Source organism: Sander vitreus, chromosome 15, assembly GCF_031162955.1.
Source record: "Sander vitreus isolate 19-12246 chromosome 15, sanVit1, whole genome shotgun sequence".
In the NCBI taxonomy this organism is placed as follows: domain Eukaryota; kingdom Metazoa; phylum Chordata; class Actinopteri; order Perciformes; family Percidae; genus Sander; species Sander vitreus.
The window spans coordinates 22,416,981-22,430,569 of record NC_135869.1 but is presented as its reverse complement, the minus strand read 5'-3'; the positions used below and the strand labels follow the sequence as shown (position 1 = coordinate 22,430,569).

General features: G+C 41.9%; 1 protein-coding gene across 1 annotated transcript; it reads right to left on the bottom strand.

Annotated features, from left to right (window-relative positions):
* Positions 1-2,044: 2,044 nt before the first annotated feature.
* Positions 2,045-13,583, bottom strand: cdr2l (cerebellar degeneration-related protein 2-like). Its single transcript, XM_078269081.1, has 5 exons — positions 12,130-13,583; positions 7,335-7,447; positions 4,612-4,760; positions 4,075-4,239; positions 2,045-3,128 (listed from the first exon to the last, which is right to left on the bottom strand). Exons 1-5 carry the CDS (start codon positions 12,206-12,208, stop codon positions 2,192-2,194), a joined length of 1,443 nt encoding a protein of 480 aa, XP_078125207.1. The 5' UTR covers positions 12,209-13,583; the 3' UTR covers positions 2,045-2,191.
* Positions 13,584-13,589: the final 6 nt, after the last annotated feature.

The following is a 13,589-nucleotide window of genomic DNA, read 5'->3' as shown; positions in this document are numbered from 1 at the left end:
TTTTTTTAATCAACAGAAAACATTTTGAATGGCCTACTACAAGAACTGACAATGTGGTAGCACAGCAGCGTAGAACCGATTGTTGTCATGTCTGAGATGATCAAACGAATCCCTGAAACAGATCATTGCCCTGTTTGCTGTAAAACACCACAGAGGCCATCTCCTTCACTACATAAGTTATAAGTTGTTAATCTAAGTAAACACCTAATGCACAATACACTTTGGCAACTGTCTTGAAGGATTTTTACCATCCAACAAATTCAAATTACATGTTCAGATCTTTAAGCGACCTCAAGCTGGTCAAAAGCGTGCGAGTTCAGTTCCTGGGTTAAAACTTATTTAGCACTTAGTGTTTATTGGATACGTGCTTCAAATGCCAGAAGTAGTTTCAAAGCCAGTGGCTGCCTTTTAAAAAGTCTTTAAATTATTTGGCTTAATTATTGTTCACTATAAATAAATAAAAAAAAAAATTTCTGCATTAGTACATCTCAATTACAAAGACATCACACACTAGACCTCCCTAGGACAAAAACAATAACCTCCATTCTAATTACAGTCACTCAGAAAAAGGCATTTCATCAACGATCTTCCATCCATGTAGTGAAATAAGATTTCACTTTTAGATTAATCAGCCATCCGCTGCTAACAATATGCATCATCAATCAACCAACTCCATGACTACAGGCGTCCACCCATTAAAGGAACACGCCGACTTATTGGGACTTTAGCTTATTCACCGTATCCCCCAGAGTTAGATAAGTCCATACATACCCTTCTCATCTCCGTGCGTGTCGTAACGCTGTCTGACGCCCCCACCGCTAGCCTCGCTTAGCACAGATCCTGAAGGTAACCGGCTCCATCTAGCCTACTGCTCCCAATAAGTGACAAAATAACGCCAACATTTTCCTATTTACATGTTGTGATTTGTATAGTCACAGCGTGTACAAATAACAAGGTCACGTGAGACACAGCTATCTTCTAACCGTATACGTACTGGGAACTATATTCTCAGAAGGCGAAGCACTGCTACTTCTGCTACTTGGGTGGAGTGATTTGCTTGCAGCGCCTGAGAAGCCCCGTGGTGAGGAGTAGAGAGCATAGACGGTACAATAATGGACACAGCGACACCATATATTTTTACAGAGACCAGTGAAGTCACTTTTCCGGTGATGGCTGAGTGTGCTGCCTACGAGCTTTACGACGTAAATGTGACGTGAGCAACCTGTCTGAAAGTTGTAAGTCTTCTGGTAGCTGTGCCAAGAGAAATCTCAATCATTCCGAATCACAGGCACAGGCTAATTACTGTTAACTAAACTTAACTGTTAACATTAGTAATTAAACTTAAACAGCTAATGTAAGTCGAAACTGCCTGAGAGCTTCTCCTGTACTGTACGGTAATTCCTCTACTGTGCGACAGTAAGTCACGTGGTTATGACACAATCGTTAGCCTATTTTTACAAAAACTGCTGCTACGTGGCCATAACGTGAGATACAAGGTAATGGAGCCTTTTATACATTGTCGTGTTTCTTTAGAAAATAAACAATGGACAAATAGTTTAGAGAGTCTTTAAACACTTCACATGTAAAGTTATTCGCTGTCAAAGTGACGACAAAATAAATGGGAGTCAATGGGATGCTAACGGGAGGTGATGGCTTGTTAGCCTAGAATCTCCCCATTGAAGGTACGCTTTCCAGATGCACGCTTACCCCCTTGGTAGAGAGTAACAACGGTGCTTTTCAGGTGTTGCGCTAATCACCCCCGCCCAAGTAGCAGAAGTAGCAGTGCTTCGCCTTCTGAGAATATAGTTTCCAGTACGTATACGGTTAGAAGATGGCTGTGTCTCATGTGATCTTGTACACGCTGTCACATGTAAATAGGAAAATGTTGGCGTTATTTTGTCACTTATTGGGAGCAGGAGGCTAGATGGAGCCGGTTACCTTCAGGATCTGTGCTAAGCGAGGCTAGCGGTGGGGGCGTCAGACCGAGTTACGACACGCACGGAGATGAGAAGGGTATGTATGGACTTATCTAACTCTGGGGGATACGGTGAATAAGCTAAAGTCCCAATAAGTCGGCGTGTTCCTTTAAGTCATGATTGGTCAAATGTAAGACAAGAAGCCTTCAAAACAGTGAGGTAAATTAAATATATTCTGTGCGGTCACTGTCTTCAGTGCATGTAGTATCTCCTGCTCATTTGTTACTCTTTTTGCTCTTGGTGGATTTAATGTCACACTTGGTCTTCTGCAGGCGGGAGAAGATCTCTTTGAACAGGGCCTTGTACTCCGGTGTGTTCTGGCTGAGACGTTTGTCCACCTGCTCCACCTGCCTGCTGATCCCCTCCAGGGCCTCTGGGGTGGAGGGAGTTTGGGGGGGTGTGGGAGGGGCGGCAACGGCACCCGATGTCGAAGGCCCCGCGCAGACCATGCTGTACTCCTTCATGGAGGGGTCTCTGGAGACGGGCCGGGAGGTCTGCACCCCGGCGTGGCACAGGCTCTCCTCGTGGCGCCGGCACTTTCCCAGCAGCTCCTCATACTTCTCCAGCAGGGCGTGGTACTGCTCGTCCACCTCCCGCAGGATGCTCATGCCACGTTTGCGCACGCCGTTGGCATGTTGGGCGTAGCTGCCTTGGCGCCTACCTGAGGCGTCGCGGGCCGAGATGGCGTTCAGAGCCGTGTCGCTGCAGCTTTTCCTCACTGGGCCTCCCTGCTGCCCTGTGTCCCCTGCCTCTCCAGCGCCTCCTTCACCTCCCTCCTCCAGACCTACGCCCTGCTCCGGGGTGTCTGTCTCAGGGCCGTTGCGGAGCAGCGTCTCCAGGCTGTCTTCCATGCCCCCAATCAGACAAAGCCTGGACTTCCTCAGCTGCTGCATCTCCTGGAGCTCAGCCTCGAGCTCCTGGACGCGCAGCTGGCAGCCCTCTGCTCCTAAGAGACGCTGTTCCAGACGCTCAAACTCCTGCAGCACCGCGGCACACTCGCGCTCAGCATCCTCCCTCTGGGAGCGCTCTGTGGCCACAGCTGAGCGCAGGGACGAGACGATGTCTCTCAGGCGCTCATTCTCCTCATCCACCGGCTGTCTCTCAGCCAGGTCCACACTGCCCGGGTTGGCCAGCAGGAAACCATCCTCATACCTGATGAAAAGACGTGGTGCATCATTAAGTGTGCTGGATTTTAAGCACAGTTTGTTAAATACTTTACAACTGGGCATTCTTTAAAAGGCAATATAAAACCCAGTGTTGTGACCAAGTCATCTTTCCTAAAGTCCCAAGTAATTCTCAAGTCATATGGTCCAAGTTCTGAGTAATGTATTTTTGTTTTTTTTTGAGGGGGGGGTCAAAGTGCTCATTTTCAGGTTCATAATTGTATTTAGAGTTTATATCAGAATAGGTTTATGTGGTTTCATTTTCAGAAAACACCATATATTTGTTGTACTGCAGCTCCTCTTTTCACCCTGTGTGTTGAGCTCTCTGTTTTAGCTACAGAGTGAGGCATCACACTTCTGTTCCATCTTTGTTGGGAGTCGAACATGCGTAATAGCTAGGTAAGGACTACTAGCCAGTCAGAAGCAGAGTATGAGGGCGTGCCACCCTAGCAGCTAGGCGAGCATTATAACGTGTGTTACAAAGTGACGCACAACGTCACGGAAGTAAAAGCTGGACTACAATAGAGCTGTTTGGAGCAATTTGCGAACAGTGTTTTCTGTTGGAGATGGTAAGTGCCTTTGGGGTGGAGTGGACTTTGGGCTTTTTCACTTTGTAAACCTATAACATGCACACAAAGATATATAACACAATAAAGGAAAGGGAAAAAGCCAAAAAGCACAATATGAGCACTTTAAGACAAGTCAAGCCCCAAACCAAGTCATCCATTTTTGATGAGCATGTCTTGCATTCAGCCGTTTGCTTTTTGACAGCCAGTCATCCAATCATGACAATCACATACCGGGGAGCTTTTTGAGTCGTCCAATCATGATTCACAGTTTGCGCTGCATAGCATACTTAATAGTTAGACAGAAATTCTTTTCTTTTCTAATGTACATACTGTACATTAGAAAAGAAACTCCGGACAGTTAGTGACCTTGGCGCAGTGCAGAGCTCTTTGAGGCAGGGGAAGGAGTGCACAGTCTTGCGCCGTTCCTTCTTCTCTCTACGGACTCTCAGCTCCTCCAGAGTTCGCAGCTCCTCCACCCGAGTTGTCAGGCTGTTTACCTGACCCTGCATGGTCTCCATGGTGCCCGTCAACCTGTGCACACCCACAAATGTTTGTTCAGTGCTCGTTACGTCATTATTATGGAGACCTAATTCTCTCTTTGGTGAGCATACCGTTCCTCTACAGCCACAGTGAGCCACTGTTACGACATAAAGCATATGAAGGAGGAGCATATTTAGAATTAACAGAGGCAGCCACTGAAATATTTAGCATTAAGACCACTAATGTGATTTGTAAAGAACTTCGATCCCTGATTATGAAATTGTTAAAAGAGAGCAAAAATGTTAAGTCCTCTATAGTTGCCCTGGTAGAGGGGAGTGCCTGTAAACACAACTGTTCTAGCTTCAGTAAAAATGTGGAGTATCGTTCTTGTTACAGACACATTTTTCTACAGTGTATGATCACCTGTCTATTTTCTGCTGCGAGGCCTTGCTCTCCAGTACCAGTTTCTCATTGGTGATCTCCAGCTCTCTGGCAGTCACATCCAGCTGCTCATACACCTTTGCATGCTGCTCGTTCATCTCCCTCAACATTTCCAACTGTTTGGACAGGTACTGCAAGGGAGACAAGTTTTAAGATTAAAATGAGGTCATAAGTGACTAAATACATCTAGAGTTGTTCATCTAACGCAACGATTCCCAACCGGGTGTACTTTTACCCCAGAGGATGCAACCACACATTGAGTCAACTGTAATGGCTGACCACCATGTTTTGTGATAAAGAACACTAGCGAGCAGAGAAGCTGAAATACTTCGTTAAAATACATTCAGTTAAAAACAACATGACATATGATATAAAATAATGACATACTATCCTATGACATACCGTATTTGGACGTTTTATGTATTTTTGAAATAATATGCTGTGACTTCTTTTACTTTTTTCCACATACTATACTATTACCTTATCACTTTCTTCGACATACTATACTATGACTTTTTCCATCATTTGTTTCGAAATATACTATGACTTCTTTTCCTCATACTATGACTTTTTTTTCGACATACTATACTATGACTTTTTTCACTTTTTTCAACATACTATGACTTTTTTCAACAAACTACTATGACTTATCACTTCGACATACTATATTATGACTCTTTGACTTTTTCCATCATTTGTTTCGAAATATACTATGACTTCTTTTCCTCATACTATGACTTTTTTTTCGACATACTATACTATGACTTTTTTCACTTTTTTCAACATACTATGACTTTTTTCAACAAACTACTATGACTTATCACTTCGACATACTATATTATGACTCTTATCACTTTTTTCGACATTCTATACTATGACTTTTTAATCACTTTGTTGACATACTATACTATGACGTTTTTCGACATCCTACACTAACTTTTTTTTCTACATACTATACAATGGCTTTTTCTTATAACCATTTTTATGGATGGCAACAATCTTTTTATGTGCATTTTATTGCATGTACAGACTTTTCCTCATACTATGACTTTTTCGACATAATATTCTATGACTTTTTTTTAATAAAAACACACTATACAATACCTTTTATAACTTTTTCCAACACACTATACTGACTTTTTTCGACCTACTTGTCCTATGACTTTTTTTTCCTCAACATACTATACTACAACTTTTCACTTTTTTCAACATACTATGCTATCACGTTTTTCGACATACTATACACTATACTTTTTTAAAACTTTTGTTATGGATACCGACCCAATTTTTGACAAGAAAAGTAGCTCAGCAAGTAAGGCTATTGCCTAAAAGTCTGAAGTGAAAGGCTCAAATCCCGGCTCCCCTGTCTAGCTATACGATCTTGAGATTATCCAACTATTCCTTTCAGTTGTGTGAAGAACAAATAATCGAATGAAATAGCAAACTTTAAGCCTTAGTTATAGCTCACCAAGATAAGATGTTGACTTTATAGATAGATCACAATCCCCCGCTGTGTCTCAGGAGTTTTTCATTTTCTATCCTCAGTAATGTTGAACAATAAAAACGACGTCAAACCACTGCATTTCCTTCTTTGCAAATAGCTCAGTGTGTTAAATACCTGGTGAGCTGCTTAAAGATTAAAGGTTGTGGGTTCAAACCCGGTGAGGAACATTGAATTTTAAGGTCTAAACCCAAAATGAAGAAGTCAAATATGCTACGAAACAATGCTGAGAGTGTCAGATAAGATGGCTCAGTGTGATATAATGCTGGTTAGAAGACCACAATGGTCATGGGTCAATTTTATGGATGGCAACAATCTTTTTATGTGCATTTTATGGCATGTACAGACTTTTCGTCATACTATGATTTTTTTTTTTTTTTTTTTTAAACACACTATACAATACCTTTTATAACTTTTTTCGACCTACTTGTCCTATGACTTTTTTTTCCCAACATACTATACTACGACTTTTCACTTTTTTGGACATACTATCCTATCACTTTATGATTTTTTTGACATACTATGACTTTTTTTTCAACATACTATACCTTTTTTTTCGACACACTATACTATCACTTTTTGGACATACTATCCTTTGACTTTTTATCCTTTTATTCAACAAACTATACTATGACTTTTTTTCAACACACTATACCTTATAGTATAAAATACTTTTTTAATCACTTTGACATACTATACTATGACTTTAAGACTTTTTTCGACATACTATGACTTTTTAATAAATACTATGACTACTACTTTTCTATTTCTATTTTACTTTTATCACTTTTCAACATACGACTTTTTTTTTTAAATCACATTTTTTTCAACATACTATACTATGACTTTTTATGTCTTTGACAAACTATACTATGACTTTTTTATCCTTTTTTTTTTTACATAATATACCATGACTTTTTTTTTTTTTTTTAAACGTTTCATGACATACTATGACTTTATGATTTTTTATGACATACTATACTATGACCTTTTAGACTGAAAGTATTTCAAATGGACCGTAGATGATTAAAATATATGACTGCATTTCATGTCACCTGCAGGGGCCGCACAAAATGCTTCTGAGGGAACTATGATTTAAAGAAACTTTTTTTTGTTTTGTTTTTTTTCTTCCAAGTGCTTCATGTTTTACAATAATTAGTTGAAACATGCACTAGCAGAGTTACAATATGTGGGACAAGCATACCTCTATCTCTTGTACGTGCTCGTCATTGTTGATGTACATCTGTTGTAGAGAGTCCTCCAGCTCCTTGTTGCGTTCCAGGAGGGTCTTGCCGAGCTCGGCTGCCAAGTGTAGGTCTGACACGAGCCAAGAAAGAAGAAAAGGCATAAACAGCAGACAGTGGTGAGAGTGTCAAGTACAGGAGCTCACCACATAGTGTCTGACTTTTCCTCGTCACCAAGAGTGGTTTGCTTTTAAGAGAAGCACTCACTGCAGCTGAGGTGCACATTAAGCATCTGAACGCCACCTGATAAGGCAACCTTTTTAACAATACTTTAAGTTTTCCACATATAGAAAACATACAAATAACAATGACCACAGCAATACAAATAATGTATTAAGTGTACCTTACAACAAAACAATCAAGAGATGCAAAACAAATTAAATAATTGTACAAATAAAACAATAAGTGTATATATATATATATATATATATATATATATATATATATATATATATATATATATATATATATATATATATATATATATATATATATATATATACACACACACACACACACACACACACACATACATACATACACACACAGTACAGGCCAAAAGTTTGGACACACCTTCTCATTCAATGAGTTTTCTTTATTTTCATGACTATTTACATTGTAGATTCTCACTGAAGGCATCAAAACTATGAATGAACACATATGGAATTATGTACTTAACAAAAAAGTGTCTAATAACTCTTAAATAGGTCTTATATTTTAGATTCCTCAAAGTAGCCACCCTTTGCTTTTTTGGTAGCGCTGCAAACCCTTGGTGTTCTCTCAATGAGCTTCATGAGGTAGTCACCTGAAATGGTTTTCACTTCACAGGTGTGCCTTGTCAGGGTTAATTAGTGGAATTTTTTGCCTTATTAATGGGGTTGGGACCATCAGTTGTGTTGTGCAGAAGTCAGGTTGATGCACAGCCGACAGCCCTATTGGACAACTGATAGAATTCATATTATGGCAAGAACAAAGCAGCTAAGTAAAGAGAAACGAGTGGCCATCATTACTTTAAGAAATGAAGGTCAGTCAGTCCGGAAAATTGCGAAAACTTTGAATGTGTCCCCAAGTGCAGTCGTAAAAACCATCAAGTGCTACAACGAAACTGGCTCACATGAGGACCGCCCCAGGAAAGGAAGACCAAGAGTCACCTCTGCTGCTGAGGATAAGTTCATCCGAGTCACCAGCCTCAGAAATCGCAAGTTAACAGCAGCTCAGATTAGAGACCAGATGAATGCCACACAGAGTTCTAGCAGCAGACACATCTCTTGAACAACTGTTAAGAGGAGACTGCGCGAATCAGGCCTTCATGGTCAAATAGCTGCTAGGAAACCACGGCTAAGGAGAGGCAACAAGAACACAAGGAATGGACATTAGACCAGTGGAAATCTGTACTTTGGTCTGATGAGTCCAAATTTGAGATCTTTGGTTCCAACCGCCGTGTCTTTGTGCGACGCAGAAAAGGTGAACGGATGGATTCTACAAGCCTGGTTCCCACCGTGAAGCATGGAGGAGGAGGTGTGACGGTGTGACGGTGCTTTGCTGGTGACACTGTTGGGGATTTATTCAAAATTGAAGGCATACTGAACCAGCATGGCTACCACAGCATCCTGCAGCGACATGCCATCCCATCCGGTTTGCTTTTAGTTGGACCATCATTTATTTTTCAACAGGACAATGACCCCAAACACATCTCCAGGCTGTGTAAGGGCTATTTGACCAAGAAGGAGAGTGATGGAGTGCTGCGCCAGATGACCTGGCCTCCACAGTCACGGGACCTGAACCCAGTCGAGATGGTTTGGGGTGAGCTGGACCGCAGAGTGAAGGCCAACAAGTGCTAAGCATCTCTGGGAACTCCTTCAAGACTGTTGGAAAACCATTTCAGGTGACTACCTCTTGAAGCTCATCAAGAGAATGCCAAGAGTGTGCAAGGCAGTAATCAGAGCAAAGGGTGGCTACTTTGAAGAAACTAGAATATAAGACATGTTTTCAGTTATTTCCCACTTTTTTGTTAAGTACATAATTCCACGTGTTCATTCATAGTTTTGATGCCTTCAGTGAGAATCTACAATGTAAATAGTCATGAAAATAAAGGAAACACATTGAATGAGGTGTGTCCAATCTCTCTCACACTCTCTCTCTCACAAAGCAGCAGTAATGACGATCTTTAAGCGACATTCTCATCCTCCAAAAATTCCAAAAAAGGTTTCCACACTTTAACAAACTGTTTTCTTTTCCCTCTAACAATATATGCAAGTCTTTCCAGTGCAAGGTATGTTGCAATCTCCTTCAAACACAACTTTACAGAGGGCAACTGTATATTTTTCCAAAAAGAGCAATCAGTCTTCTAGCTTGAAGAAGCCCAAAATCAATCAACACTGATTGTTTAGAATTGACAACCAAATGTTCAGGGTATAGACCCAGGATGATAAGGCAATCTTAATTTAAAAATGAATTTAAGATGGGAAACATAACATCCTGTCCTTAGATTAGACCCCTTAAGGTTTCTGAAATCCTGATGTGTCTGGCCCATTTCTCTCAAGATGCGTTCATGATAGCTAAAATAAGGGAAAACGTTTTTCTAGGAAATGACTTTTGATCAAAAGTTTAAAGTTTTTTTTTTTTTTTTTTTTTTTACTATCAACACACTTCTATCATTAAAAAAAAAAAATACACAACAAGCCTTAAAACAAAGTTAAACGCATCTAAGTGGAACATGTTGAAAGAAAATGATAAACCTCGCAGATCACATTGGTCTGAGCGATGAGAACACCGCAGACGCCACCCTCACAGTTGCTGTTCTTTTACCATACAGCTTGAAGCATACATTATCCATCTCCTCTGGTGAAAAGAAGCCTAGCTGGACCGAGTAGGAGGAGAATCCTGCTGGCCCTGCAAAGTCGGAGCCCATAACAACACAGCACTGGAGGAGTGGAACGGCGTGAAGACACAGAGAGAGCCATTGACACCCATTACTGGACATGAATGCAGCGTTTTATCAGCACAGTGTTGGGCGTGAGCAATGACAGGAACACACACACACACACACACACACACACACACACACACACACACACACACACACCATCGTAGGTGTGAAACACAAGAGATTAGATGTGATTTACTGTTGCTGATGCAGCGGGAATCCCTCCGTTTTATCTAATATACTTAACAAGCATCATTAGCTCACACCCCTGTTGTCGTTACATTTGCCTCCAATGCTGCCGAGGGACAGGCTGTAATTTCCTATTTCAACAATGCAGAACTGATCACTGGTCTGAACCGCCGAGTGATAATGAGCTGAGTGGAAGTGTGTGAGGAGGAGAGAGCACAGCAGGCCTTCATCCCCCCAGGTCCAACTCAGTCACAGCGCTGTTTCTGTTCCTGAGGGCGACACGTGCAGAGTCATAGTTATGTAATTTGAGAATTGTGCGCACGGATGAGCAGAACATGAGGCTGTGCTTAGGATATACCAATCACCAGACACCTAATAATGACACTAAAGGCTGTCACATCACAAATGCAGTCATGGTATCTATCAATGACTGTCCTCCCGGTCAATCACAGGCCCCCTCAGACAACACAAACATGAGCTCACCTCACACCACCATCTGCCCAGACACACTTCATATGTTTTGTCAGATCATATTGAACACAGGAGTCACCAAATCTCAGAGCTGGCAGCCAACAAGTTACATAACAGCAGCATTTCTGGGGCAAAATCATGCCCGACTTAAAGCGCGTGCAGGATGACGACATGTGCTTGAGCCTCCAAGCTGACCCCAAAGCCTGGAATCTCTGATCCCGACTAAGGAGGTCTAGTCTGGGGCTTAATGACTTCAAGCTCGGTGCTGAATAATGCTGAGATGAGATACCGGGAGCACACGCACGCACACACACACCAACCTGCCTCTCTGCTCTCTGCTCTCTGACTATGTACCATGCGATGATGAGACACAAAGCTGCTTTAGTTGTCTGGGTCAGCAGGTAATCAGGGGATGGGTTGATGCTGAGGCCGGCACTGCAGAGGGATACACATCTCTCCTCTGAGATGCACTGTTGATGAAAGTGCGTCCATTTAAGTTGTTTACTGAGAGGGCTGATAACACACTGCATCACATTATGCATCAGTGAAAAGGCAAACACAAGCCTTCTTCTGATAGATCTTCTGCCTTTGTCTTCCGTGTTCATTTAAGGTCACAGACACACGACTGCCGTTCTGTTTCGAGGTGAAAAACTAGTTACAACAAAATCAAATCACTGCTTCAATATCTCCAGATTTCAGGGAGTTTTCAGCATTTTTTTTCCCCCTCTCACACACCCTAAATGCCACTACCTCCCCACAGATGATCAGTGTTTGATTACAAAGAAAGTAGGCAGAGAGGAGTGCTGGGATGTATGATGTGACCCTGCAAGGAGGCAGATGAAACAGAGGCAGAATTCACTCAAGTCAGACAGCAGGGCTATTCTGGGAAACATCACTAACAACATCAAAATAATTGGCAGTGGAAGAGAGCAGAGATGCAGATCCAGACTCGGATGCAGAGACAGACAGAGACATGGGGGTTACAGTTTTCATAGTGCGTGCACTCGTGCATGAAATGCGTTTTAACAGTGGATGCAACGGCCTCCCTCCTTTCCATCCACCCCCTCCTGCATGAATCCATTTATCCTAAAAAGCCAAGACAGAACACTGATTGTGGATGGGGCATTGTTACACCCCCCCGACACACACAAACCGAAGAGAGGTCTCACCTTGCTCCAGGTCCCGCTGGTCGTACCACGGCTCCTCTTCCTCCGTGACAAACTCCTCCATCCCGCCTGCACGGAGCATCGATGTTGATCAACTTGATGTGATCTGCTAATTCACGAACTACTCGCCCGGAAGTGACAGCAAAGAACAGCGGCGCATCCCCCTCAAGTAACCCTTTGAGAACAAACAAAAATCACGGCAGCGCACCTGCTTCTCGAACCGTCTGCAGATTATGAACCAAACCACATCCGTTCACACCTGCAGACCTGAAATAAAACGGTGTGTAGGCCTACAGCAGTTGCTAGAAAGCAGAGAGTGCCACAGCGTTTGTTCTCTTGTCTCATCAGTCTTTGATGTACAGCAGCGCCCTATAGACGCAGGTTGGCAGCCCGCTCGCTCTCATTGGCTGAATGCTGCTGCTGCTGCTGCTGCTGCGTTTAAGTGTTGTCGGAAATGCTTCATTGAATGTGGGCACTTTTAGCTCTTTATCCCGCTGCTGCACCACGGCCCCTTACATGTTGTTTTATTACTGCGTTTGAATACTGGTTTCGACTCCATCTTCACTGATTGGTGAGGCTAATACACGTTAAGTTGAAATCTGACATTTCTTATGTTAATATCATTGTAACATCCAACGGTTTGCAAGCCACAAGGTGAATTATTCTCAACACTAGATGCTCCATCTTCTTCACTGTAGGTTGAAGGTGCAGAAAGTTGATAGAAAGATTGGGGGAATTTTTTTTTAATTTACTTATTACTATATAATAAGATGCCACCGCTCCTCTTATTCTCTGTGCAATGTACAGTTTTTTTATGCTGCAATACTACCTGAACCCAGATGTGGCTACTGTGTGTTTTGATTACACACATATGTTTAGGAATATGCAACATACAAAAAAAACTAGTACCTGACACAGGGAGCTTCTTCAAAACAAGGCCCTAATATAAAACAACAGCAGATCCATTTTAATGCCCTTATGTCAGTTGATATAGTAGTAATGGTGCATGTTGCCAATACGTCCAGGGGGAATAATAAAGTATGTCTTCTTCTTCTTAATTCAGCAAGAAAGAGTAATACTTCAACAGCTAATTTCACGTCTCGTGTCTTGTTTTCGTAGCTATTTTCAAAAGTATGAAAGTTTTATTCTATTCTATATATTCCATTCTATATCAGTTTCCGTATTATTAAGGCTTTAAGAGGGGTATGTTTAGCAGCATGTTTATTTCACAGCTCAACATGGGCCTTAATCTTCAAATGACACATCAGTGACACTACTGTCATGTTTTTTTGTTTGTTATTAAATGTAGTCAGCTTTTACCATTTACATCCCTTCTTTTTCATTGTCCAAATGAAGGAAAATTAAAGTCGTAAGTTACAAGGTACAACTGAAGGCAGCACCGCTGGAGGTGACGTCACCGTCTATTTGACACAGCGTCCCCGGTACGGAGGTCTCCTCCCCCT